The sequence below is a fragment of the Falco cherrug genome, chromosome 8 (assembly GCF_023634085.1).
Source record: "Falco cherrug isolate bFalChe1 chromosome 8, bFalChe1.pri, whole genome shotgun sequence".
Lineage (NCBI taxonomy): Eukaryota > Metazoa > Chordata > Aves > Falconiformes > Falconidae > Falco > Falco cherrug.
In genome coordinates, this window is record NC_073704.1 from 11,739,501 (window position 1) to 11,765,909 (window position 26,409).

A 26,409-nucleotide genomic window follows, 5' to 3' on the forward strand; every position below is an offset into this window, starting at 1 on the left:
TTGCGTTAGGCTGTAGGCTCTAGGTGATGTTACTCTAAGTCACCTTTCCCCTTTCTGTTTGCACCTTCTGCGAGACCCTCAAGACCTGCGAGCTGCGGCGGTGCCCAGAGGACATGCCAGCCCGCCCTGTGCCTGCTCCGTGCACTTCCCAGGGGCTCCAGGCTGCCCCAGTGCTGCTCTGCATCAGCCACATACCATGTCTTACCGTCTGCTCCTGCCCGTTGCAGATGACAAAAACTAAAAGCATGACCATATCTGTTCAGGCTGTTCCCAAGAAGAAAACTAGCTGAGATAAAAATACTTCTTCAGAACAGGTTTTTGCTTTCCTGAACCTTGCTGTAGCAATCTCAGGATTACATACAATTTAATTTGTTTATATACACTGCCTTAAAAAAACACAAACCCACAAACCAAAAACAACGGAGAAACTCACCAAAACCAAAGCCCTAAAATACTTCTTACACAGCTGTTACTAAAACCATAAAATCATTGACTTACAGAGTCATAAAAATGGGATTTATTGTACATTTCCTGTTCCAGCCAGGGTCTTTTTTCAGCTCACTCAGGTAGACAAAACACAGGGGACTATTAACTTATTTTAATAATCTTTCAAGCTTCTCCATGGATGACTTGGAAGTGGGGAGGAAGAAGAAAAGGTTCTTTTAATGCAGTCTTTCAGACTTGTAATTTTGGGGGCTACTTTTATTAGACAGCTCATTATTAACTGTCCCGTGCTCTCAGGGTGCGCGTGCCTCCTCGAATAAATTTTTTCATGTTAGTATTTGCCCACGTTACCTGTCATCTTGAAGTCCAGCAAAAAAAAAAAAAAACAAACCCAACCCACCCAATAAACCCGATCTATTCACCCAGTGTTTTGCATCCTGTGTTACTGGTAAAATTAACAGTATGGCTAGGGAAATATGCTGCTTTATCTTTATACACCAATTAACACACATTTCAAAGACAAAAGTATGCCAATAGCAGTTCTGTTTGATATTGCCTATTACGAGCTTTCAGTCTATTGACATAGACACACACTCATACACATCCCCCCCAGCAGTCTCATTTTGCAGGGTGAATTTGTTTGCTGCTTGTGATTTTCCCATATTTTTGTGGCCATGTCAGGGTTTATAGCTTCTCAACACTGCAGTTTGCTACCTGCAACGTTGATTTTCCACCCGGGCATTGGAATTGTAGTAGTGTTGCTGCAGAAAAGCACAGCCAGGTTTATTGTAAGTAGTAGGGGCTTCGCAAGGTGCTCAGCTGTGCTGAAGGGATGTACAGTAGAAAAACCTGAACCTCGCAACGTGTCTTTATAATACCACATGGTCTATAACACCACGTACATTATGCAGCATTTCTCGTCTGGACCTCCCCAGAATCCTCCCAGCTCATTTTCAGCGCAATATATCGTGCAAATCTGAGCACAAGAGATTCCAGTGGAAAAGAAATAAACAACGGATTATTTCTTATTTAGTTGGAATTACAATGTTCACAACTTTCCTCATCCCTTGGTTTAGCACATGTTAAAGGGCACAGTCAAGTAAAGCAACTGATGGAACTTCCACCTTTCCCTTTGGGAGAGAACATCTTAAATTCAGAGGCAATAAATGCTTTCTATCTCTAACCTGTAGCTGCTAAATTTGTAACCACTGCACCTAATTATCTATTAATTAATAAATAATTAATATTTTTAGCTCCGTATCTTTAAAATAATCTAAATATCATGTTCACTGTAATACTGGCTTTGTAAATGAATCGCCTAAAGCCTGCGATCACGTTCAGCACAATGCTTCTACATTTCAAAACACAGAAAAGCAAAATTATTTCTTCTGACCTAGCACCATACATACAGCTCTGCTTCAATTTAAGAATTCATATGAAGATACTTGGATGTTTTTGCAGTTGTGCAAATGTATCACCAGAAGTATAGGAAAATAAGGCAAAAGCATCAGATAGGTACTTAACACCAGGAAATGTGAGAAGAGCTTATTTTTCAGAGGCATCAAGAACAGAGACTTCATCCCCGGTTCCACAAAGGTCACCCTTCAGGTAACAGCGAGTGCTGTAAGACTACAATGTTCGCCTAAATGCTTCCAGAATCAATTTACATTGTGGAAAATATTAATAAAACAGCAAAAGGGAGCTGAGCTGATCACAGCCCCAAAACACAGCTGGTTGGGCAGTACTCAGGCTCATGAACTTAAGACTGGGAAAGCATCTGCCTCCATTTCAGAGCAAAGTACCCCTATTTTCATTTAATTCCACCGTTCCTCATCAGTCTGTGTTAATACAGCAATTCCTCAGTGCAAAGATGAAGAACAACCACCTACAGTCACTTAACTGCCCTGTCTGAGATGTAACTAGTGCCCTGAAGGCAGTTCTTACTCCTGTGGGGGGGACCTGCTGCTGCACCAGAGGGGACACCAGGGAGAATGCTCGGCTGCTTCGTTTCCCGGCATACAACTTCTTTTTTAAGCTACTGCTCAAGTATTTACGACTGTGCGACAGCCACCACGGTAGTATTACGTACAGATGTTCAACTTAAACATGCATTCAATTCATTACTCTAATGCGACAAATCGCTATACCCTACTGCGATGACCATGCAGATAATAAAAAATCCATCCTTCCCTCCCACCGTGGGCCATGCTGGAGACACCACAGAACCCACCGAACCCTCTCCGAGTTATAATCGCCTCCAGATGGAGTGTTTAAGGCAAAAAACCTTGCAAAGCTCTATAATACCATATACATTATGCAGCATTTCTCATCTGGCCCCTGCAGAAATAATTTGAGATGCCTAGCTTGAAGGCCATAACCACTCCGAATTTAATTTTGTTAAACCATAAATTTACTGTTTCAGATTTACAGCCTCTCCAGTTGCACAGCCCAAGCCTGCCTCCGCTCCCGCTTACCCAGATTTATTAGCAGCACCCAGCGGAATGAAGCACCAAATCACACCTGCAACTAAAAATAAGCCCTGCACAAACGGTTGGGTTTTACAGGAACGGCCCAGTATCGCCAAGTGCCGAAACTCAGGCTCACCGCTGATTTCAGCGGGAGCCGATGGGGTTTGACAGGCCCTAGGATTGAGTATTACCTATAAATAGAAGCCAAACACAGTTTGCGCATGTTTTACCATGATTTTTAGCAGTTACTGGTGGGATCACAAAGGGCTCTCTGTGGCACCCTTGGCAAGTTTAGGAAAAAGAAGCATTGCCTTTCCTGAGAGCTTCCACTAACACGCCTGCGAGCCACACGCACAGCAGATGCTCTAAGAAAACCAAAACCCGTGCCACCTCATCCTGTAAACACAATTTCATCTGAAGAAGCCAACCGGCGCCCAGAGGTTTTTAACCAACACCCCCGGCTGCCTTAGGCCTGCGCCCCATGCTCCGCCAGACCCCCCCAGCAGTGCCCACGCACAGCCGCCAGGGCTTCACAGGCCGGTGGCTCCTCGGTGCCTTTTTTCAACTTCACAACTCAGTTTCTCGTCCCATTCCTAATTTACCAAAAAGCTTTAGAGTTGGGCAGGGGTGCCGAGGCTGCAGCTGCCGCTGCGACTTTGCGAAGGCGTGCGCGTTTTGTCACTTGGTTTTTACTTCTGTGAGAGACGGTAACGAAGGTCGGAAACAGGCATAGAAACATTCCCCCAAATTAAGGAAGAGCTAGCGGTCTGTAAGCACAAAAATCATGATGTTGCTGAAGTGTGAAGCCATGGTGCAGTAACATAACCCACAGCCCAGCCTAAAGCGCGCCCAGACTCCCCGAAAGATCTCCTTTTTCCCCAGAACTCCTTCCTGGCTCACCAGACCTTTCAGCCCTCTGCAGCAGTTCACAGCACTCACTATCATCGGTGATTTACAGCCGCTTCAAAGTGGGCATGCCAACGCCCTTCCCCCCCGAAAAAGAAGCAATTTGGGGGATAGTTTGGGAACTTTGGGACTTTCAGATCATAGTTCTTAATGCTACACAAGCTTTAGCTGTGGCAGAACAAAAATCGTGCACAAAGAAGTTATTAACATGTTTATCTTCCTCCAGTTCCCTGATGATACTTTTTTTTTTTTTTTTACTAAAAAGTTAAACAATGGGGTGACAGCAATGAGAATGAATGGTTTTAAAGCTGCTTTACTCCTCTACCCAACAAACTTCCATAGCTCAACTAATACCAAGGGAAAAAGCTAGTGGCATTTCTCCAGAAAATATTTATAGGTTTTAAGTGCGGCCATTCTGCTGTGCCTCCCCTAGTACTGCTTTCACAAAATCCATAAAACCAACCGCCCAACAAGCTTTTCTCAGGCTAGGGTGGTCCATGTGTCGTCGCCCCCCCATTTATAGACTGTTCATCCAACAATGCTGCTTTTTTCCTCTCCCCAAAGCCACAGGCTTGCTTACTAAAATTGGAAACACAAATCCTTTTTTAGCAGCACAGCTCACAAGCAAACACAAAAATATTTGCCACTTCAGCTGGCCAGGAATAAACTCGATCGAGGTTCTGTGACTTAGAAAAGCTTACAAGCTTGCGTATTTTACCTGCTCACTAAGGACTAAGGGAATTCCCTATGAGCCCGTCCTTGGTTTGCAGGGCTGTCAGTCACCATCCTGGAACCATTACAAGTTTGGAAGAAGATGTTTTCTGATACCACAGCATTTTCTAGTGGTAGCTTCCCTTAGGGAGAAGGCAGCAGGGGTTTTGCCTGCTTTGCATTTCAGCTCCAACGCCTTTGCAAGCTACCCACGCTCTCGCAGCCCTGTCCCACCCGATTGGAGCAGTGTATACGGTGGCTTTACATCAGTCCTCAGTGGTTATTCGCTGGCTTTAATTCTCCCCGTTCACACTAGAGTCACCGAGTGCTTAACACCACACAGACCTAGATGCTGAGGTCCAGGCACCTCAACGCTATGCCAGAGGCTGTGTCCTTACTTCCTCTTCTTCATCCCCATCACCTGCTTGCAAAACATCAATAGGCAACTTCTTGTTGCTGCTTGGGTCTTCTGCCAGTAACTGGGATTTTGAGAAGCTCCGAGACTGACACTGGTTTGAAATGCTCCAAGATCCTTCTTGAAAGGCATCCAATACCTACTGCAAATATGCTAAGTGACAGCTCAGCCAACAAAAGCCACCGGACGGTGTCCATTTCCACCAGCTGAAGAGACATATTTCAAACCAAATGGCTGTGGATTCCATGCACCCCTCAGCAAATGGTTGTGGCCGCTTTCAACCAGCACCTGTGGCAGCACTGATTAGTCAACAATTAGTATATGATAAAATTCAAAGGCATTATTACCGTCTTGTCACTATGGTTTCTCCCCGAGCTTTTACTAGATAAACAACATGCATTTTCTTGGCATGCAAACAAAAACCATTATGAAAACAGTGGTGCAATTATTTCCCTAATACAATTAACTCTAAAGCAAGTTTCAGAGGCTCAGCCCGTTCTCTGAGCTGCTTTTCAGCCCTTTGAAGTGCTTTGCTGTCCAAAACAATAAACGGCTGAGATGAACTTATCTGACCTTGTAACACTAAATGTTGTTGCTGACGTCTTCCACTTTAAAGACATAAACAGAACCAAATCCAAGCATCACAGACCATCTCTAGCCTTCCGCTGTAACAGGCGCAAGAGACACACTTCTATACCGTTCCGCTGACTCAGTCTCAGCAAACACATGCTTGTACCAAGATACCTCGAAGTTTTACACTTTCAGGCATCCTTTATTTACAAATGATCCTGAAGCTGGACAAGTTTGTCTCATGTACTGGGTGGAAAACAGATGACGCCTCAGTTGAAATTTGGAAATGCAGTTCTGACATCTGTGAGGTACAAACCTAGATTTAACCCATGAAGTGTCAAATAAGACTTCAGTCACAAAATGGACTCAAGGCCCTGTGCAACGTCTTTCCCAACTTCTCTGAGCACTCTGTGATCACCACTTGCAACTCCCCTCCTATCTCCCTTTTCTTTTCACTCCTCTTATCACCATGATTAGCGTAAGACTAATTGGTGGTGCATTCTTAGCTTTACTTCCCTTCCCTCTGTGTGTCCATGCAAGGAATGGTTTCATTGTCTTCACCACTGTGTCCTTGCTACTATTAAAAAGATTATAACTTAATTTGTATTTTGAAATACTGCTCTTGCCAAAAGCCAGTTATCTGTTCTTTGCACTGCCTGTCCGTCGAGTTTACCTCAACTTCAGCCAAACTCAAAGCCTAATGGACAAGGGCAGGGAGGGCAGGAGCAGGAGAGCTGGCAGGTGACCTGTGACAATGCCTTCCCCATCTTTCGGTCGCAACCTGAGGTGAGGTCTGACAAGCTATGGAATCATGTTAATAGACAATGAGCTGGATTTACAAGCATCAGGGTTTTAAACATGCAGCTGTACTAGCTTTGCAGCTGCACGTTACTCACACAGGTGTCAGCGTGATCTGTTACTGTTGACCTTCGTCATTTGTGAGAAAGCACTTTTAAAATTTACTGTTACCATGAGCAAGGCAATGGCCTGAAAGGCTATGCAAGAAACTGTGCCAAGCCCCTTGCTTTACACTAAGCTCAACATACGCTTTTCATTCCCATTTTAATACTAACATTTCCTATTACTGAATTGGGTAAGACACACTGACACTACATCCAGCAAGCAGGTCGTTTTGACCGAGTCGTACTACAAACAGCATGACTAGTTGCAAATTAATACGGTTTTGGACACAGGAGGTCAGGAGGCCATTTTGATTTTGTTATTTGTTAGTACAAGTATTTACAGACTTTATAACATGACAAATAGCAAAAGCATACAAGGAGCGGTCAATTCAAGTAAAAGACCTTGTCATTTCAAGGGAAGGCTTCCCTTTATCACAAAAATGATTCAAAAATTGTACTTCAAAAGAAAAAAAATAGCCAGAACTTTAGCCTTTTTGAAAACTGGTTATTTGTCATCACTGAAAATGGCGGTCCTCATCCATGAAGCCAAACGCGATGTGTGTAGCTGTCATAAATCACCTTGCTTTGCACAGCCTCCCGTGCCGGTGTTTCAGGGCTGGTCACAAGGACTGAAATGGAAACCTGTATTCATTCAGTCCTTAACTCATCAGCCAAGTTTAGCAGTGAATACGACTATGATAAATTACTTCCATAGTATCCAAAATGTATTATGGAGTTAAAAGATGCTTGAATTTGAATAGGAAAACAATTTGAAGCCTATGCCTAGAATATTGATTCAACAGGTTATTGGCTGCACATACAAACCTGGCTTGGGGTTTGGTTCAGCTTGACAGAGAGATTCACCAGAAAACCATTACAGCATTAGTTCAGACACATCCAAACTTACAGAATTTATTACAGTTACTGGTAAGTAACTGAGAGTTCACTCTTCAGTGTGAATCACAATGCTCAACCCCAGGGCCAGGAAAACCTTTGGCAAAAACACAGTTTAGAGGCAAGGCGTATTTACTTAGGGTCAAAAATTCCTGAATCTGGAATGAATAAGCTCTGAAGTCATACAAGCCCATGATGACCTGCTGAAGAAGGCTCCTATCTTTCCTCAAATCACCAGACTCATTTCAACGTTTTCTGAGGAGAATGCCATTCTCCAATGCATCAAAACTAGCACCTCCCAGTGTCACGTTTGTTACCAACTCCTTTTCCTATCTTAGGCAACAAAGTGCTACAGCAAAGAGTTGTAAAGGTAGTCCTTGTTTTCAATGGTAATCTTTTGTCTTGATGGACACATCTTTTTAAATTATAAAAATACTTTCCTGGGCAGCAACAGGACATTCTTCTTCCACGCTCTCTCTCACATGAGGCAGAGCCCTCCCTGTGAATCAGACATTTGATCCAAACTGGCTTCATATGGGACTAGCTCAGCCGTCTGGGCTTCATACTCCAGGAATTACAAACACTTCTGGAAACGCGTAAGAGGCCACCTGAGATGACTCAATATACCATGTCAACAGTTGAACTCACCGAGTTGCAGATACGGTGTTGCCAGCTCCAGAGGAAGCATTCCTTCTCTACCTTCTATCCCAACAAACTTGGTTCGACAGCTTATAACGGTTTGTGTAGTGCCTGTGACAGCTCCCACAGAAACTACTGAGTCTAAAAGGTTTTCTGACTGTGTCGGAAGAGGCTTCTGGCAGAGGCAGTGCCCTCGTTACCTGTTTTGCCAGAGATTTCCTACTTTCTAGGCTTAATTCAGTAACACCTCAGCAGCGGTAAGCTGACGGGGATCCGAGGTAAATGACCAATTACAATTGCTTCGTACTTAAAAAGACTGAAGACACAAAATAGGTTATTTCTTAAACTTGAGTTTGTCAAGAGCCAGTCTTGAAAACAGGCATTATTTTTCCACAAAAGGCTACATTACAATCAAAATCTTAATTAAAATCAAGACATTTGAATGTATTAGATTATAAACACTACAGAATAGAATTCTTAAGTCTTGCATTCGATCTAACTACGTCATGAGCAAGCTTATTCGTTATGGTACTAAATTATCAATTTTAAAACAGTTCCATGGTTATGACATAAAATGCATAATTAGGAAAAATATAGATGTACTGTCTCACTTCCTTAGGACAATTTTATTCCAGCATTTTTTTCCTCTGGACAGAGGAAGCTATTGTAACTGAGCACACAACAGCTCTTTCATAATAGAAAAAGTTACCAGCATGCACAGAAGTTGCATCAAGAACAGGGGCTCTATACAATGTCCAGCGCCTGTTGAGAAACACATCGCTTTTATATGCTGTGGATTAAAGAGCACAACCATCTGGTCAGCTTTCAGGCTAAATGAGCCAATGCTATCCTGCATGCCAATTTGCACAACTGATTAAAAAAAGGCCTATTATACATCTGTCTCAGTAATGTGCGATGTTAGGGTTTTTAGCAACACTCTCCTGTTTTATGATTAATTCAAGGTTTATACTTTAACAATACACTTTTTTCTATGGGTACAACCGGCATCGCTACGTACTATATGTACTTGCTTCATTATGTAAAATTAAGATTTAAAGGATAATGGCACTAAACTGACACTTTTTACATCGCTTTTAATTCCTTTTTCCAACTTTTTACAAGATTCACTATCGCAGCAGAAGCCAAAAGGTGAAGGATTAAAAGAAGTCTTCACATAAAAGCTCTAAGGATTGATATTTAATGAACTGTGAGATGTAAATCAATGCACAACAGCACAGTTTAAGCTTAAAATACTAGGATAACATTTATATTAAAAATAATTCACCTACAGATAATACAGTCTAGTGTTTATTGTATGTTATGGAAGGTACACTTGAATTTCAAAAATTTAAAACATATAAAAAGTGGTTAAGGGCTAACATTTTATCAACATGTGATAAATGTGTAAGAATGTTTATTATACAGCAGGGTACAATGGTAGTGTTAATGCCAACAGGGCACCACAGAAGTTAGTTTAAAAAAAATTTCCACTATGCTTTATACAAACAACACCACTTGCTGTTGTTTAAGAGTATCAGGAGAAGATCACTGCCTGAAGGATAAGCAGTCCTATAACATTTTGTTAGATAGTGTCATAGTATGTAGATTTGTGAATGTTTCAAAATAAAACTAGAAATGCTGTAATTACTTCACAGAAATGCACATCCAATATTTGTTTTCAATAAGAACAATAGGTACAAGATTATAACTCTCCCTATATGAAATAATTTACACACAGATGAAAGCTACACTATCTAAAATAATCACTAAATACATTTTTCTTCTGGGAAATAAACAAGCAATTTTTGTTTTGCATTATCAATATTAAAAAACATATAGCAGAAGTAGTATTTTTTAAACATAAATGATGCTCCAAAGTTTTGTTTGTTTTTTTTTTTAAAAAAAAAAAAGAAGAAATGAGAAAAAGATTTTCCATGATGTGCAACCTAAAATCAACCAAGCTTATATCGTAGTACAACCATATTAAGAAACCACTGATCAGAAATACAACTTTATGGAAAAAGTTTATAAACCACAAAACTGTTCATCAGGCCATAAAGTAAAATAGCTCCATAGTTTACAGATAAAACTGAGGCCACATAGATGCGTGCTATGTCTTATCTCCAGTAAGTAGATATTTAGGCAGAGGATGTGACGCTTTGTTTGTAGACGGCATGGTATGCATTTCTCAGCAAGACATAAGGGAAACAAGACTCCAAGAGATCCATTGTCAAGAACGGAGACTCCTGCACAATCTGAAAAATACCAGAAACACAAGGTTTTGCAGAACACCTTCTACTGCCTGCTCCTGATAATCTGTTTCATGTAGATACTTCTGGTCTGCACCACATCAGCACTCACATATTGCACAGCAAAAAGAAATAACGCAAATTCTAAATGTTGGGGAAATACACTAGTATAAACTCACTGTTCCTAGTCATTTAGCTTTCCTACATATACAGTCAGTCATATAGCACTTCTGTCATTTCCAAAAGACACAGCATACTGAACGGAAAACCTCTGAGAGAAGAGGGGATTTTCTCCCTTATACTCCGAAAAGTGCTCTCTAATGTGAAATTTCATTTTAATATTGTACGTACTAAGTGAACAATGAAAGCGACCTAAACAATGTGATACAGCATTCTAGGTGACAAAGGATGACAGTAAAAATATGTGTGTGTGTCAGGGGAATGAAGAAAATTGATTTCTGACATTACAATTCCAGGAAGAATGACATAAAAAATAATTTCCATTGGTTCATGAGCTAAAACACCCAAGGTGACACCCAACCCCCCCTTGCTGAACTATGCAATGCAGAGCCTGTTCCTGAAGTTAGTAACACAAAACTGACGAACACTTACCATGTCTAGTAGTAGGTAAACAGATTCTCTGTTCCTTGTAGTAGTTTTGTCCGTCTCCTGGCCAATCTTCAGCAGACTAGACGATGCAAGCTACATAAAATGAGTATTTCAAAGCAATAAATAAAACAAAACATTGATCAGCTTCTGCTACTTCATTACACACACACAAAACCTTCCTAAAAGAATATCCCAGCCAATGGACGCTGCATTGTACTAATAACTACAAAGGAACATAAACAATGGTGGGCACATGAACCCTCAACTGGGCTTTAACCTCAGTGAGCTATTTTTGTTTATTTCTAGTAGTGTTTAATAAGCAGTATGTGCTATTTGAATAGAAAAAGTAAATTTATTGCAAATATCCTTTTGTTCTAATCATTGATTCACCATTATAAAGTCTACTGAAATTAATGACAGAACTCCCACAGGATCAAGATCTCACTTCTCCTCTGTGCTTCCCAAAATGCATATAAACTTACTGCATTTTTGTTGGAAGATTTAAAGTGATTGAACTTCTTATTGTTTGAAGTTATAACGACTTTGCAATAGAAGTAGTTTTACTTCCTAATATACATTTTTAATTGAAGAAATGTCATCCTACATGTAAATTAATATTATTTTATCAGACCGTGAGCACTCCTACAATACAAGTTTTAGAAGATATCTTAGAAATTTCCAACACATACTTGGGTATTTACAAGCTCAGGATGACAGAATGCAGTAAAATATTTAATTTGAAGATGCATTGATAACCCGTGTTTTCATGCCTTACAAAAATCTGAAAAAAACTCCATTCAACTTTCAGATGTACAATCATCATGCCTAAACCACATTTATCAGAAATGGATTTTAACTTAAAATACTAACTTAAAAAATCTAAATCAACATTCTTCTTGAACAAACTCTGTCATGAATCAATTTGTAATATAAAGTGACTACGCATACTTCAAAAGAATCTTACTACATACTAATCAGTATTAAATAACCTAGGAACTTTTTCCCATATTTAATTAACTTTGACAGGAAAGCAGATCACCTCCAGCAGCACATTTTCTTCTTGAGAAAAATGTCTTTCTTTCAGACTAACAGTGATATGTAAAAGGTGTTAGAAAAGATAGATTAACAAAATACCTGAACCACCAAGTCATGGTCTGTGCAGTAAAAGTAGTGGTCTGAAACCAGTTCGTAAACACTGGAAAAAATGCAAACCTCATACCAAAAGAGTTTTTATCACATGAAACTATACTGGTTTCCTTCACTTGTCAAATGTATGCAACTTGACACAACCATTTCTCTTTCATCTTTTACAACCAGCAGTTGCATTAGACAAGGTCAATGGCCGAAGTTTTTTTTCTGTTTTACAAAATGCAATGAATTTCCAGAAGTGGGGGGGAAAAAAAAAATAATTCTTTCTGTGGACTTCTAGTTACAGAAAGTTACCATTATCCCACTCCCATAAGTGTGTGAGGTACCTAGAATAAGGAAGGAGGGGATATTTTTTTCATATTTCCAGGCCAAACAGCAAAAATCAAGAATCACTCAAAATCAGTAGTAATTTTTAAAAACTAAAGTGAAGCTGCTGTTTTAGCCTTTACCTTCAAGTTCTGGCTAATTAAGAGTCACTTAAAAATTCTATTTCTAATCAGGCAGTACACCAAAATGCATTTAATACACATCACCACCACCTAAGGGCTTTTGATTTTTCTCTAAGCACCACTAAGGATATCAGCAGCTTTGATCTTCAAACTACTCTGAAGCACAAAAATTCCACCTCCCAAATATTCCTGTACCACACTGCTATCACAGAGTTACTGTCTAAGAAGGGCAGACACGTCAAAAGTTACAAGTCAAAAGCCACTCTGGAGTTTCCTTCTTTGAAAAAGTAAAATAAAGAGTCCAACACGTTATGGGGAAAAAGCCTGCTAGACAAAAATCTTGATTTTTATATGCATTGCACATTTCTTCTTCCAGTCATGGGCCACACAGCGTAAGAGATGGTATGTGCTATAATACTAAAGATTCTACTGAAAAAACCCTGACACTTGTACCGACTTGCTACTGTTACGTTCCAACATCGCACAGAGCTGACGATTGCTAAAGAACTACTACTGAATTTAATCAACATATAGACCTGTATTAACAATAATGCTTTTCTCTCTTGTGCACCAAAACCAGATTTATAGGAAATAATGGCATTGCATCCCAAATTAATATTACACTTTCTACCTGAACTTGAAAATATTACCTGAAGTCAACCAATGTTTTTCTTGTTAAGACACAAACTTTTAACCTATTGCTAGACTTCAAAAAGTAACTTGTCCACAGCTGATTTTCTCCTAATCAAAATCAACACCACATTATTATACAGTAACTTTAGTTTCTCTGTAGTCTGTATTTTTTATTTACATTACAAGCATTGCGAAGCAATATTGCTATTGGAATAAATGTTGGTTAATCAGTACTCACCCATACTAATCTAAATCTTTGTAGGATACCCTTGTGATTAAGATTACTCATGGCTGATTGCCACTGTAAAGGTAACACTTGCAATGGCAAACACATCGGTAGTTTCATGACAGCACGGTGCGAGCTAGACTATGTATCAAACCGACTAAGGGGCGTCAGCAGGCGAGAGCTCCCCTCTTTTTAGAGAGAGCAGCTCTAGAAATCGAGTTATACATACGGCCAAAAATTCTTTAAGACGGTCTTCAATGCTTCCCTTGTGGATGGTAAATAAAGCTGCAGCAATCTGGTTGATAGCTTTTGCCAAGCAATGGATGTTGTTGCAATGCCCTAAACAAAAACATATACAAATTACCTCAGCATCATGTTTGATAATGACAGTAGTCTTTGGAAAATATCACCAAAGAGTAAAAAAAGACTTGTCACTATGAAAGAGAAACTTTCAGCGTCTTACACAACAGGAGCAAAGTACTCTTTCACATTGAACCTGGTATCAGGAAAGCCACCAGAAGTAGCTATCTCCCTTCTGAATGCCGTAGTTCTCACAACAACCTCAGAGATCCCCATGGCTTTTAGAAAGAAGGAAAAAGAATATATTGAAAGTTTAATTGGTCTCTCCAGAGCTTGACAGTATTACTGCTTGGCTAGGCTAAAAAGACACGTGCAAGCAGTTTTTTTCAAGCTAATTGGCTATTTTTCTCCCGTCTGCGTAAATGAACGAGGAGTCACACTCAGACAGCATTCACCCAAGAGATCTACAGGAACTCAAGAACAGAACTGTTGAACTACCAACTGCCATACGTATCTTGCTTAAAATTCACCCAGGCTTCAAAGGCCTGCATGGTGATTAAATGACACTAATTTTCAAAGAGAACAGAAGAACTGCCCCTCCGTAAGCCTGGTATCTCTTTGCAAATTAAGCCAAATCTACCGCTTTAAAACAAAATTGATAGACACCTGGGCAAGTATCTTGGGAAAATGCTAGCATATGAAAAGGAGGTGGTCTCTGAAGGAGTCAAAAAGTATTCAAGCATGTAAAAACTGCTGATTCTTACCAATTCTTTTTGACCACTGCTGAGCACCGAGCTTTTTTTTTTTTTTCTTTTTTTCATTCAGTCATTTATCATAAGTTCAAGATCATGCTTGAAGTCAGTGAGGTCAGCTAGACCCCATCACTCTACATGAGAAAAACTGATGTTTTTCCCCATGCGTTATCAGTATTGTTACTTAAAAAGAATTATACCTATCTATTTTATTGCCTGGTTTACTCAGTGTCATAGTATCTGCAGCTCTTCACTCCTCTAATACCCCCTCAAGAACTTTACATGATATGAAAATTTTATCACTTCACTCTTCAGTCCCCCTTCCAGCCGGTCTATGAATACGCTCACTAGGAGGTCCCAGCGAAGAACCCTGTAGATCTCCACCGGCAGGCCCCCCAGAGTTGATACTCCCACTCCGTCTCCTATTTTTAAACTAACTACTGCTGCCTGAATATGCTGGTCCAAAAAAAACCCAACAAAACCCCACAAACAAAAATAAACAACAACCAAAAAACCCCCCTAGATCACTACTTTTCTTGAACATCAGTTAAGAACATCTGTTCTGCTTAATTCTGCTGACTGAAATTTATATTTGGTTTTGAAGTGGCTTGATTTTTTGAAGTTACTTAATTTTTATACCTCAAAGACTGTAGAAAAAGCATTAGCAAAGGAATTAAACTGAGGAACTGTTGTCTTCCAGTCCGCAACAGGTCTCAAGTATTTAGAAAAGGCTATGTCTCTTGCATACCAGTGTTCTATTCTAGCCTCTGGACCACAGATTATTCCTCTAGCCATTCAGATTTCTTACTGGGAAAAAAGTAAAGGTTGTCAGAGTCTGAGCCTTTATCCGGAGCCAGGGGAAGAAATGGGCTTGATTGTGAAGTAGGCAGAGAGAATGCAGACACTGCTAAAGCTGTCCAAGAACTGTCTGTATTTGGGAGGTATATCTTGCCAGATTCGAAAGCTGAAACTCCTTCAGATCTGTGACTTGTTGATGGACACATTCAGGATTTGTCCAGGGAATTTACTTCATAAAAAGCAGCATTTGTTACGTTCTCGTTCTGGAAATAGCATCTATATCAAGTGCCTAAAGCCAGACGTTCTACAATAAGGGCAGAAAACAAGCAGCAAGGAAGGCAGGACTGACAAGGTCTACTGTTTGTTCAGTCATTTTTGCAGAGTGAATACATTTTATGTATTCCTTTTGCCAGACACTTTTCCTCTCAATAAAAAATAGCCCACTCAGTAAAGAGCTACATAATACAGAGGTCACATCTCAACATCTGTAGCAACTCCTAATACGGGCATATTTGAGTTCTAGATGTAACTTCTCTCCAGTCACAATTTCATGAGATCTTATTAACTGTACTTACTACTTCAAGGACCCACTTTGAAACAAGGCTTTGCCTGACTGCATGTTAAGTTACTGAATGTAAATGAAATCACAGAAACTGGAATATTTAAGCTACGATACAAAATGGGCAGAAGGTAAGAATTACCTGTTGTTTCAGCCTGCTAAGAACCTGAGGACTAAGAGGGTCCTTGGAAGAGAGGAGAGTTCAAGGCAGGCAAACTGCAAAAGCTCTAACCTGCTGGAGAACCTCTAGCTAATTTTTAGGAAAATCACATTCTTAGAAATAAATTTGCAGAGGGGTGAGTGTGAAAATATAATCACTGTTAGAAACTTTTAGTACTGCCCCACTGGCAAATAGTGCAAGTTTTGAGACTCTACAGTAGGCAAGATGCTTGTGAAGGAGAAACCGATAGCAAAGTGCTTCCAGAGGATTTCTCTTATGAATAAACAAGTAATATTTAAGAGATGTGGTTTTAAACACACATAAGCAAGTTCATTTGGACTGATTTAAGAGAATCAACCTGATAGTCCTTTAACAAGCAAGTTTCTACCTTTGTCACTCACTCATCCCACTTAATATTCCCTGCTCTTGCCTATATTCTGAGATTTTCACTCAGCCATCACAACCTTGAAAAAGCTCACAAAAAGCAATAGAAATACTATGAGTGCAGATGACTTAAAACAACTCTGCAGGTTACTGATTGTTCTCCCTACTCATCAGATAAAGCTGTTAACTTTAAAACCTCTAACTTTTCAAATCAATGTTCAAGTTCTACTCGTCACAGATTTATCCAACTTTTTCACAGTTGGCAAAAGGCTACATGATATTTAAAATGAAACTAGAGTTAACAGATCTTTAATCTCTCAAAACTGAAGAAAACAATAATTAACGTCATTTAAAACAACAACCTCCTGTCTCTCAAGAAATGTGATTTGCATACTACAATAAGTGATACAGAAGGCTTTCAGAATTTTTGGTCTTTTCCTGGTACTTTAAATTTTCAGAAGTCAGTTTAGACATTCTTTGTGAGTTAAATCTTGAACTGATTAAAAATAATGCAACTTTTAAAAAAATAGAAAAACCATGCTGTACCCAGTAAATGGATGCAGAATAAATATGGTCTTTTATGTGAGCCATGCTATATATCACAAAGGAAAAAGCTTGAACAGCTGAAAGGTGACTTTTGTATGTGTTAGAACCGTTTCGTCAATCATGTTTTTCTCAATTTTGCCTGCAAGAACTTTTTTTTTGTGTGGACTACATGCAAAGAATTTCCTTGAGGCGAAGAGGTTTGGGTGGTTTGGGGGTTTTCTTTGTTTGTTTTTTGAAATAAGAAAGCTGAACTACTATGCGGGATGTAATTTGTTCACAGCTTATGTCTTCTGCATTCTATATTCAGAATTTTATGGTTAGTAATATGAAAAGCATATTAACTATAGAAAAGACACCTTGTATGACTGTCCCAAAGCCAATGTGAAGATTACTAAAACATCTATAGGATTACATAGTAAGTGTCACACTACTTAATGCGGAATGTATGCTCTAGCAGTTCCACACATTAGGACGACATTGCCCCCTACAGCATCTGAACTGTTCCTGAAATCTCAAGTAGAAGACTCATTTTTCATAGAAAGGTTTCCCAAATGAGTTAAGTGAATGTTTTTTAAAGTAACTTTCAGAAGAACCTTCCTGGATTAGGGCTAACTGATTTCTAAATTTTGTTCATTACAAAGTGTAATTAAATCTTTAAAGCAAATGTCATCAACAATCTACCAGGACAATTATAAATAAAGCATTCACAGGAAATACTTCACTGACTTTACATTACCTTCGATGGCAGGGCTATACTGAGACATCACATTACTAGCCAAAGTCGGCAAGGAGACTGCCACGAAGACCATGAGAAGGCAAGCAATTTTATATTCTTCTTCTGGACTAATATTTTCTAAAACCAAAAACAATACAGTTCTTTAATTAAAAAGAAGTAATCTTGAAATGTTTCCTTTCAACTACAGGGTAGTTAAGAATGTAAAATGTTTGACCCAATGATGTTTAAACACAACAAACCCAAACTCAATGTTTGCATGTGAAAGGAGGAATATTATCTCAGCCTTGCCAAAAGACAGAGTGGGGCTTCAATATGTCCAGTTTGTTATCTACAAGAACGAAGTCAAGCTGCTGCCACCCTATTGCTTCTAACCATTTAGTTACTAAGACATCAATATGCTGGGCAGAATAGTATTTCTTCATGCTGATGTAAATCCAGTCATTGCTCTGAGGTGAGGAGAGCTCCTCCGGTACTCTCCCTTTGGTAGATGGGCAGAAAGTGACGTACACTTCCCTCAGCTCAGACTAAAACTTTTGTGTTTTCAAAACCAGCAGCATCACCATATATTAGTGTAAGATTAGTTGGAAAACAAAGTCAACAGTTGGTGAAATACAGTATTTATATCTGTGCAAAGTGAATTACTAAAAGCAAAATACTTCAAACTACAAAGGTAAAAATCAAAATACAAGATCATAATCAATCATTAAAATACACAGAAATGCCCTGTCCTGTTCAGCCAGGTTAAACATTTCACAGCTGCACCACAACGAAAATAACGTATTTAAAATGGCATTTCAGATACTAGCTATCATTCCAAAGATGTATCTACATATATGATACATATAATGTATATAAACCAAATATACTTTTTTTTTTTTTTAAGGCTTGACACATAAGTCTGAACATTAAAATGTCCCTTGGAATTAGCTTTATTTCCCCCTCCCCAAAAAACTAGCATTAAAACAAACCCCATCAACTTAGGTAACATTTAAAATATTCACAATCTGATTATAACATTAACTATGCACGACCCCAATTGGGGAAAAAAACCCCAATAAAGTTCTCTGCAAGGAAGATAGGGGAAAAAAGCTGACAACTGTCAAAAAAGCACTGGAGTCTGATTTCATGCCTTTGAACCTGCCAGAGTAAACAGAACTGAAAAGCTCAGACAGTGGCGCTTTAAAGCAAGTAGGAAGCACTACACATGTTAGAACATTAAACATGTTTATTTTACTATGTTTCTGCTTGTAAACTCCATGTTAACACTTGCATAACGCACCAGTAACACCGGTAATGTGAAATTCATGAAGTGCACTCAGCTGGCATTTCAGCTCCTAATGCCTACTTACATGACAGAGTTGTTACAGACCTGTACAACAGAACTGATCACAACCACAACTGTTCACAACAGGAGTTCTATTTCCATTGTTCTTCAATGACAGCAGTTTTTACTGTTAGCTATTAAACTCCTTCAACATCTACTCGTTACCCTTTTCTAGGTCAACAAGTTAATTCTTTTGTGGTTGAAGAGATTCTCAAGCTGACACATCAGTAGGCAGCAGGCACAAATAATTCATGTTCTTGTGCCATTTATAAAGTTCATCGAAGGAATACCAAGGACTCAAGTTTCCTCCTAGCACTTTAAATATTTCTACGCCTGGGTGCATTTATTTTTTTATTGTTAACACTTCTACTTTTTAAGTTGGAACGTCTTACCCGATTTTTGGGAAGACAGTGCTACGACCAACGCAGGATCGATCTCACAAGGCAATCCAGCAGCTGATGACAGTTCATATACATTCATTGCCACCTGAGGACCAGAAGAAAGATCATTACAAAAAAGGACAACATTGAATGTTTTTGTGTAAACATGATGAAGCACAGTTTTGCTGTCACATTTGAAATGTTCGTATTAAAGTTAGAGGCACTATGGAATGTCAGAGACTTGGCTAAAACAAGATAGAGAGACTAGATTTTGTTTGTTTCTAATCTACAATGGACAGCTGGGTCAGTACTTTGTGTGCTAGATTATAATTTCTTTTTGTCAAGCCAAACAAAGCTTGTGTATTTTTATATGTTACCTCCAAAGCAAACATCCTGACTTCCAATTAGCAGTTTCTACATCTATCTTTACTGTTCAAAAGAAACTAACAGATTTTCTCTACCAGATCTAAAGTATCAGCTAACATCTGCAAATACAGCATTTTTAGACAAAAGCCAAAAGTCACAATCTGGTGAAATAGAGCAAGACAGAAAAGAAATCTTAGAATATTCAGATCTGACACAGACTCAGTGTCCAATGATTCCAAGTGCCAAGACTTAGAGTCTAAAGTGGCCAGAATGCTTGAAGGAACTAAGAACACCTTGAAATATACTCTATTTTCCAGCCTGTCCCATGCTGTATCTTTTATTGCCGTTAACCAATGTTCACTGCAATTCTCCCTTTCCCCAATATGTGTCTTGGACAAAATATCTAAAGCTGTAGTTCCGATTAACCTCTGCAAAAGCAGGTTTAGACCAAATACAAAGGACTATGGGAAACGGTGGCAGTATGTCTTACTGCCATTAATATTTGAGAAGGTTTATGCTTTGCCCATAAATTCTGACATACAATTGGTCAGCTGCATGTAGGGGATGTTGTGCAGACTATCCTTATTTATGTGCTCCAGCCTAGCTACCTGAAGGCAAGTTGTGATCTGAAAAACATACAATGTTGTTTGCATAGTGCTATGCTGTCAGAAGGGCACATGGTATTAGCTCAAATACAGTCCTGCATTAAAAGAATTCCATAGCATCTGGACAGGATCTGGACCACAGCAAACTGTCAAGGAACAATGGCGGAACAAATGCAAGACTCCTTCTAAAAGCCTGTGTAGACATCCCAACAACTCAATATTAAAAATAACCAAATCGAAGGAGATGAAATCCCCATTTTGCTAAGCACCCCAAACTGTAAGTTTCAGGGATACCAAAATAAAACCAGCATTTCATTACAAGTATTTATTTCATCAACAGCTTTAAAACTATTTATGCTTTGCTTGCTAAATTCAGTACATAGGAAATTACCATGTTACTATGTCCTAAAATATCCCCAATTGGACAATTGTCCCAATCCATTGTACAAAGCCTGGTAAAGATTTGTCTGTTGACACTCCTTCATTAAAGAAAAAAAACCCAAAAGGTTCCAAAAGAAACCTTTGTTGCCTATAATTGTACTGCTGTATGTGACAAGGCCAGAAGAAAACTCAGACAATGAGCTGTTGATTGTCCACAGGGTTTAATTGTTAGCAGGCTCACAGCACAGTTCTGGCACTTCCAAGAAGCTATTTTCAAGACAAAGATCTGGCAAAGCTGCAGGGCAGCACATGTCAGTTCCCAGTATTCTCAGTAGGCACCATGGACAAGACTCCACAGGTCTGGCTCCTTCTCCACACATAGTCCTCCAACATCATTCAGGCACGCTATGTACTCTCCAACAAGCCTACATAGCACCACGCCACACCACAAGATGTGACCTCTACAGATGGTATCATGTGAGCACCAGCATGGTAGACTGCACCACAGCACTTAAGACTTTATCTCAGACACTTGGAACTAGAAAAAAAATCCACACAAAATAGGTATATTTAAGAACCGCAGCAGAAGTAAAGCAGACCCAGAGAAGGCCAACAGCCAAACATCATGCAAAGCAAAGGCAACTAGGTGGTGCTATGCAGCATGAGCCAGAGAACGGTCCTCAGCATGGTTTTATTTAGCAGTAGATAGGTTTTTTATGCCATCCAGTTACTCCTGTGACTGTAAATTACTCCAGCGACTTCCAGAAGAGGAGCAGCAGCAAGTACTATGCTTTCTTGTACCTGCTGACACAAATGAGTTCACTGTTTAAAATTATCTGTTCTAATCAGCTTAGAAAATAACAATGGTAAAACACTATCTTCAATGATCACTGTTGCAGCCTTTATCCCACCCTATTTTTCAGTGCCCCTTTGATAGCAGAGGGCATAAGATGCTTTCTGAAAAGCTCAAGAAAAGCAAGTGGTGAATTTCCCTTCTCATCTCTTCTGCGTGCAAGTTCAATAATGGAACATGATCCTTTGGTAATCAATGATTTTATCTGTAACTATGTTAGAAAGGCTTTTCTTGAGTAGTGCAAAAGCAACTTGCACTATTTTGATATAATTTTTATCATGAAAAAGTATCATCCAAGTTAATTTTCTATAGCATTTCCACAGAATTCCTCTATTGTGGCATGAACTTCCAGTGTTTTGTGGGACATCAAACATTAACGGCTGGTTTATCAGCATTGCAAGTTTCAAAGACCACGTGATTATATTCTGGAGTGCAACAGCATATGCGTGAAATTTCAGTAACTTATATTCTTCATGCAACCTCTGACTCATTTCCAGACAAGACTGCTAAACTGTGTCTTCTGAAATCACGAGGCCCACCATAATGGACTCTGAACTTTTAAAATGGAGAAAGATGTTTTTTTATTTAGTGAATCTTCATACACAACAGAACTTCATTCCTCAAGAGTAAATGGCAAAATGTAAACTTCAAGTTCAGGAATAACATCATATTCTGGCCCTCTAAAGCCATACTTGATGCTCAAGAGCATACCTCTAAAAATTGTTTCTGTAAAAGTGAATCAAGATTTGCACAGTGCATATTCCACCACACGTTTTCTGTAAATCAAATTGCCACAATACCAGTAAAAAGCCTGCAAACCTTCACAGGCTCTGAGCTGCAATAAGAGATTAAAAAAACAGCTAGGCTGTAGCTACTGTGCATACATATCCAGAAGCCATGTGATGTACTAATACAGGTTTTTGGATGGAAACCTACTACTATTCAGAAGCAGACATTTCAGACAATGAGTTCACAAGAATTTTCAATTTAAGAGAAAAATCAGACTTGCAGCTATTACATGCATAGAGCTCCACCTATACACAGAGTCCTTCAAACATTTAGTTGTATCAGTTACACTGCTCACACTACGAAGCAGCTCAGTATTCTTCCCTTTATCTCTTAGGCGTGTTTCAACATTCTGTTCTTTCTTTCCATGAAAGATCAAATGTGATCACTGGCAAACAGACACTTGTGCTGGTTGATTTTTTTCCCCAGAACATTAGGAGGCTGCAGATGCACAACTACTTAACTGTTTGAAAAAAAAACCCATCGTTTTCTTTGTGTCTGGATTTGTCACACTAAGCGTTAAAGTCTTGCCCCGTACATATTTTCAGTAAGCTCCAAAATTACTCTATCACCCTTTGGGCCAAACATTACCTTCATGTCAGTCTCTCTTGGAATGTGATCTTTAAAGTCCTCGATGGAACTTACAAGGAAAGGAATGTGGTAGGATAAGACCTAAGAGACACAAACACATACAAACTAAGAAAAAATACTTCCCCTGTAAAAGATAAATGAGACACTATCATTATTCTACCAGAGTTAATGATTTTTTAAAAACGAGTTTTTATTTTATACATATGAATTTTTTGTTGATTTAAGACATTAAAGCCTAATAAACATAAAATCAAGCTGTCTGCAATCAAGTGAAATGAAAGCTTTTAAAATGTACTAAACACAGAAAACACTGAGAGGCATGCTCAAACTAAAATCTGTATTTTTATGTAACATTTCTCTGAACACTATTTAAAAAGTAGATTTCCCCACCCACACCTTGCAATTCAATGTTCAGTTCATTGCCATTTTACCTACATGCTAACCTTTTAAGCAGTAGCATTCCTAAATAGTGAAACTTCAAACACCCTATTATTCCATTAAATACAATGAAAATATTCGGAACATATGCAGTCATTTCTTACATCTCTAAGTGCTTCCTGTGCCAACGACCGAAAAGACAAGATAACACCAATAATCGTCATTCTCTTCAAAACACTGTCAACGGCTGAACAGAAACAAGAACAATAGTGAACAAGAACGTGTTGATGTTTACAAGCTCAATTCTTCAAAAAAGAGAAAAAAAATTTTAATAAAATACTGAAAAATGCGAGGTACTGAAACAATGACATTCCTTCAAAGAGCCAAAATAAGCAGTGCTTAAGCAGGTTTTTACAGCTGAGCTAATTTTCAGAAGACTATAGTGTTAATCATTCATTGAATGAACCCCATTACATACAGCTGACAATACTGGATGTTAACACTAGTACTGTGCTTTCTTGAGGCCAAGCATATATTTTTCTAATAATTTTTTATTAAAAATAATTACTTAAGTTAAATACATGTAAAAATCCTTCCAAATAAAATAATTTATACTGTGATGGAATCAAGTCAGAAACATGTGTCAAAAAAGCCTGGTTTGTATTCTATAGCTACGCACCTGGTCTGCGGGTTACTGCTGTTATAGCTATGCACTATCATCCCTGAAAAGATGCTCAAAGCTCACCACTACTATAGTGCCCATGTACTAATTAACACAGAAATCTCGTTTTATCTGTACATGAAAAGACGGGAAAACTTTGAAAAGATGCATCAGTTTATACAAGCTCACATACACTTTGCTGCTTCTGTGTACTTAATACAGAAAAATTAATTTTTCTCATTTTCTTTAGAAAAACAACAATTAAAAAAGAATTCTGTATCTTTAGTAGGACCTTGCTAGTTACCCACATGATAATCTTTTAAAGAGTGCTGCCATCTGGTCTGGCTTGTCGAAGCTGGTCCTCATTTGTGTTAAAACTTCAACGTTCTCCACCACAAGTTTCTAAAAAGCAGCAAGGATGCAGGTCAGCTATAGATTTTGGTATGTTAGCAGGATAAATGCGTGGTTTAGGATATTTCAGTCTAGCAAAGAGGCAACTGAAGTCACGGAATACAGATGTACCCCCTGTGTTCAGCATTATCATCACGCACTACTCTACACCAGAGCAAGCTCTGAATCAAAAAGCTGAGGATTACATATCCCTTGGAACGTGATTTTTGTATTCAGCAATGTGTACAACTTCTTAAAACAAGAGAATGTAATTCAGTAAAACCAGACAACAGCTCCTCATGCTATTCAGCTTCTTGTAAGTAGACGTATACCAATAAAAATGCAGATTCACAAAGTCATCTATTTGTTTCGGTTGCTCCTTCCACTAGTTATGCTGTAAGGATTAGAAATTTAATGTTTGTAAAATTGAAAAATGTAAAGAAGAGTGTAAAAGTCAGATTGTCATATCTCGGTGCAGTTGACTTGACATTTTTTTCCATTATAATACAAAATAAACACAAAGACATTCATTCAAGTCCCAGCACCTTAGCCTGAAACAGTTAAACTCAAGTGCAGTATTTTTCATGTCAGTTTGACCAAAGAAAAGAAAATGTGTATCTGTTTCTAATTTGTCACAGCTCTCATACATTCAACTTGTAGCATCAGGGTAAATGTAGAAACTTTCCTGAAATCGTTCTCCAAATACAGATCAGATTTAAATTCAAATTACAGAGATTGCATAATCACATCTATAAAATGTCAGATCCAAAAAGGGTTTCTTTGCTAGCTGAGGAACTTACGTTGTGCCAAGCAATATTTTTAAACTCTCTTCAAGCAAGAAATAGGTACTTTTATTCTTATAAAAAAATACTTCTTCAGTTTCAGTGCCAAGTACCCTATTTCAGAAATGGAAAATATGATTATCTCTAGGTAGAGGACAACCAGTGGCTAAGAAAATGTAGCTATCTTGCGTGCTTCTGAACATTAAATGAAGAAATTGTTTCCTTTTGTTTAAAGAAGACTTAATTCAGTGCTTTGTATACTAAAGAATATCAAAATGGAAAAGAACTGAAAGAAGATGGAAGAAAACAAGATATTCTGGATTGGGTCCTCCAAAGTGATTATTAACAGTTTTATTATTCAAGTAGATGCATTCCAATCCATCTTAATTACCAGACAGCAGAAACAAAAGGAGCAATGAGGAGGGAGCAGGGAAAACTACTTCAGCAAACATCTAGGCTACTATAAGCCTGGAATGTAATTTAAGATATACGATATAAAATCTAAAGAGACATATCTGCAGGAACCTACTGCTAAGGATCCGAGAACATTTGACCTTTGATAGTTCTGCTAACTGCTTTAATAACGTTGTTTTACTTTGCCTCAACCCACACTGAAAACAGTGCAAGACATAGCAACTGGCAAGCAGGGAAATTAAATTTCAGAGTAAATACTCCTGTGACCAAAGGAGGAGGAAAAACCAACACACCTTAAACTATAATGCTGCTATGAAATAAATGGTGGTCTGTGTTTTATTCCCGCCTCCTAGTCACGTACCCTATGCAAAGCAAATCTGCCCAACCTCTTAGACCTCTCAGATTCAATTACATTGTCTCATGGTCATGCTATTTCAATAAGCTGAAGTCTATCCATAACCCACTCAGCCTTCCTGCTTTCATTCTTCTTATCTTCAGTGAGAAGCACGGAAAGAAATAAGCTATACAACGCGCAGCAAACTAACCACCTCCAAGAATGTGTGCCCATGTACACACGCATAGACGCACAAGACATACATCTATGCTAAAAGCCAAAGCAAGACTGGTTTCCACTGACATCAAGATGGGCAATTTTAAACCAAGTGATGCATCAGAACTTGGCAGATGTGTGGCATTTTAATTTAAATCCCTCAAAGCTCTCCAGGAAGGCAATAGCCCACGCACATTGTTACTGAGTCAAGCTTTCAGCTTTACAAAAAATAACCAGCATATTAGTTTAAGATTTAAAAGGAACAGGCTGGAATACAGTTCAAATAGTTACTTATATGAGGCAAACTTCCCTTCCTTGCCCCAGACTTAAACTTCATACACAGAACCAACACCTGGTCCCACTGCGAAAAGCGAAGCAAGCATGTTGAACCCTACTTTCAATGAATTCCCCATTCTATCCTCTTGTTGCTTCCTTCCCCCAAACACAGA

General features: G+C 38.8%; 1 protein-coding gene across 4 annotated transcripts in view; it reads right to left on the reverse strand.

Moving 5' to 3' along the window:
- Positions 1-9,023: 9,023 nt before the first annotated feature.
- The window catches only part of NCKAP1 (NCK associated protein 1), a 61,324-nt gene continuing 43,938 nt past the window's right edge, over positions 9,024-26,409 (reverse strand). For all 4 annotated transcript variants that reach the window (XM_055718206.1, XM_055718208.1, XM_055718207.1 and 1 more), the window contains 8 exons: positions 24,133-24,226; positions 23,328-23,410; positions 22,786-22,866; positions 19,216-19,309; positions 17,500-17,616; positions 13,494-13,603; positions 10,811-10,900; positions 9,024-10,204 (listed from right to left, as the gene is read on the reverse strand). In XM_055718206.1, the coding sequence (XP_055574181.1) occupies positions 10,088-10,204; positions 10,811-10,900; positions 13,494-13,603; positions 17,500-17,616; positions 19,216-19,309; positions 22,786-22,866; positions 23,328-23,410; positions 24,133-24,226 (786 nt within the window). In that variant the 3' untranslated portion in view covers positions 9,024-10,087. The remainder of the gene's footprint in view (positions 10,205-10,810; positions 10,901-13,493; positions 13,604-17,499; positions 17,617-19,215; positions 19,310-22,785; positions 22,867-23,327; positions 23,411-24,132; positions 24,227-26,409) is intronic.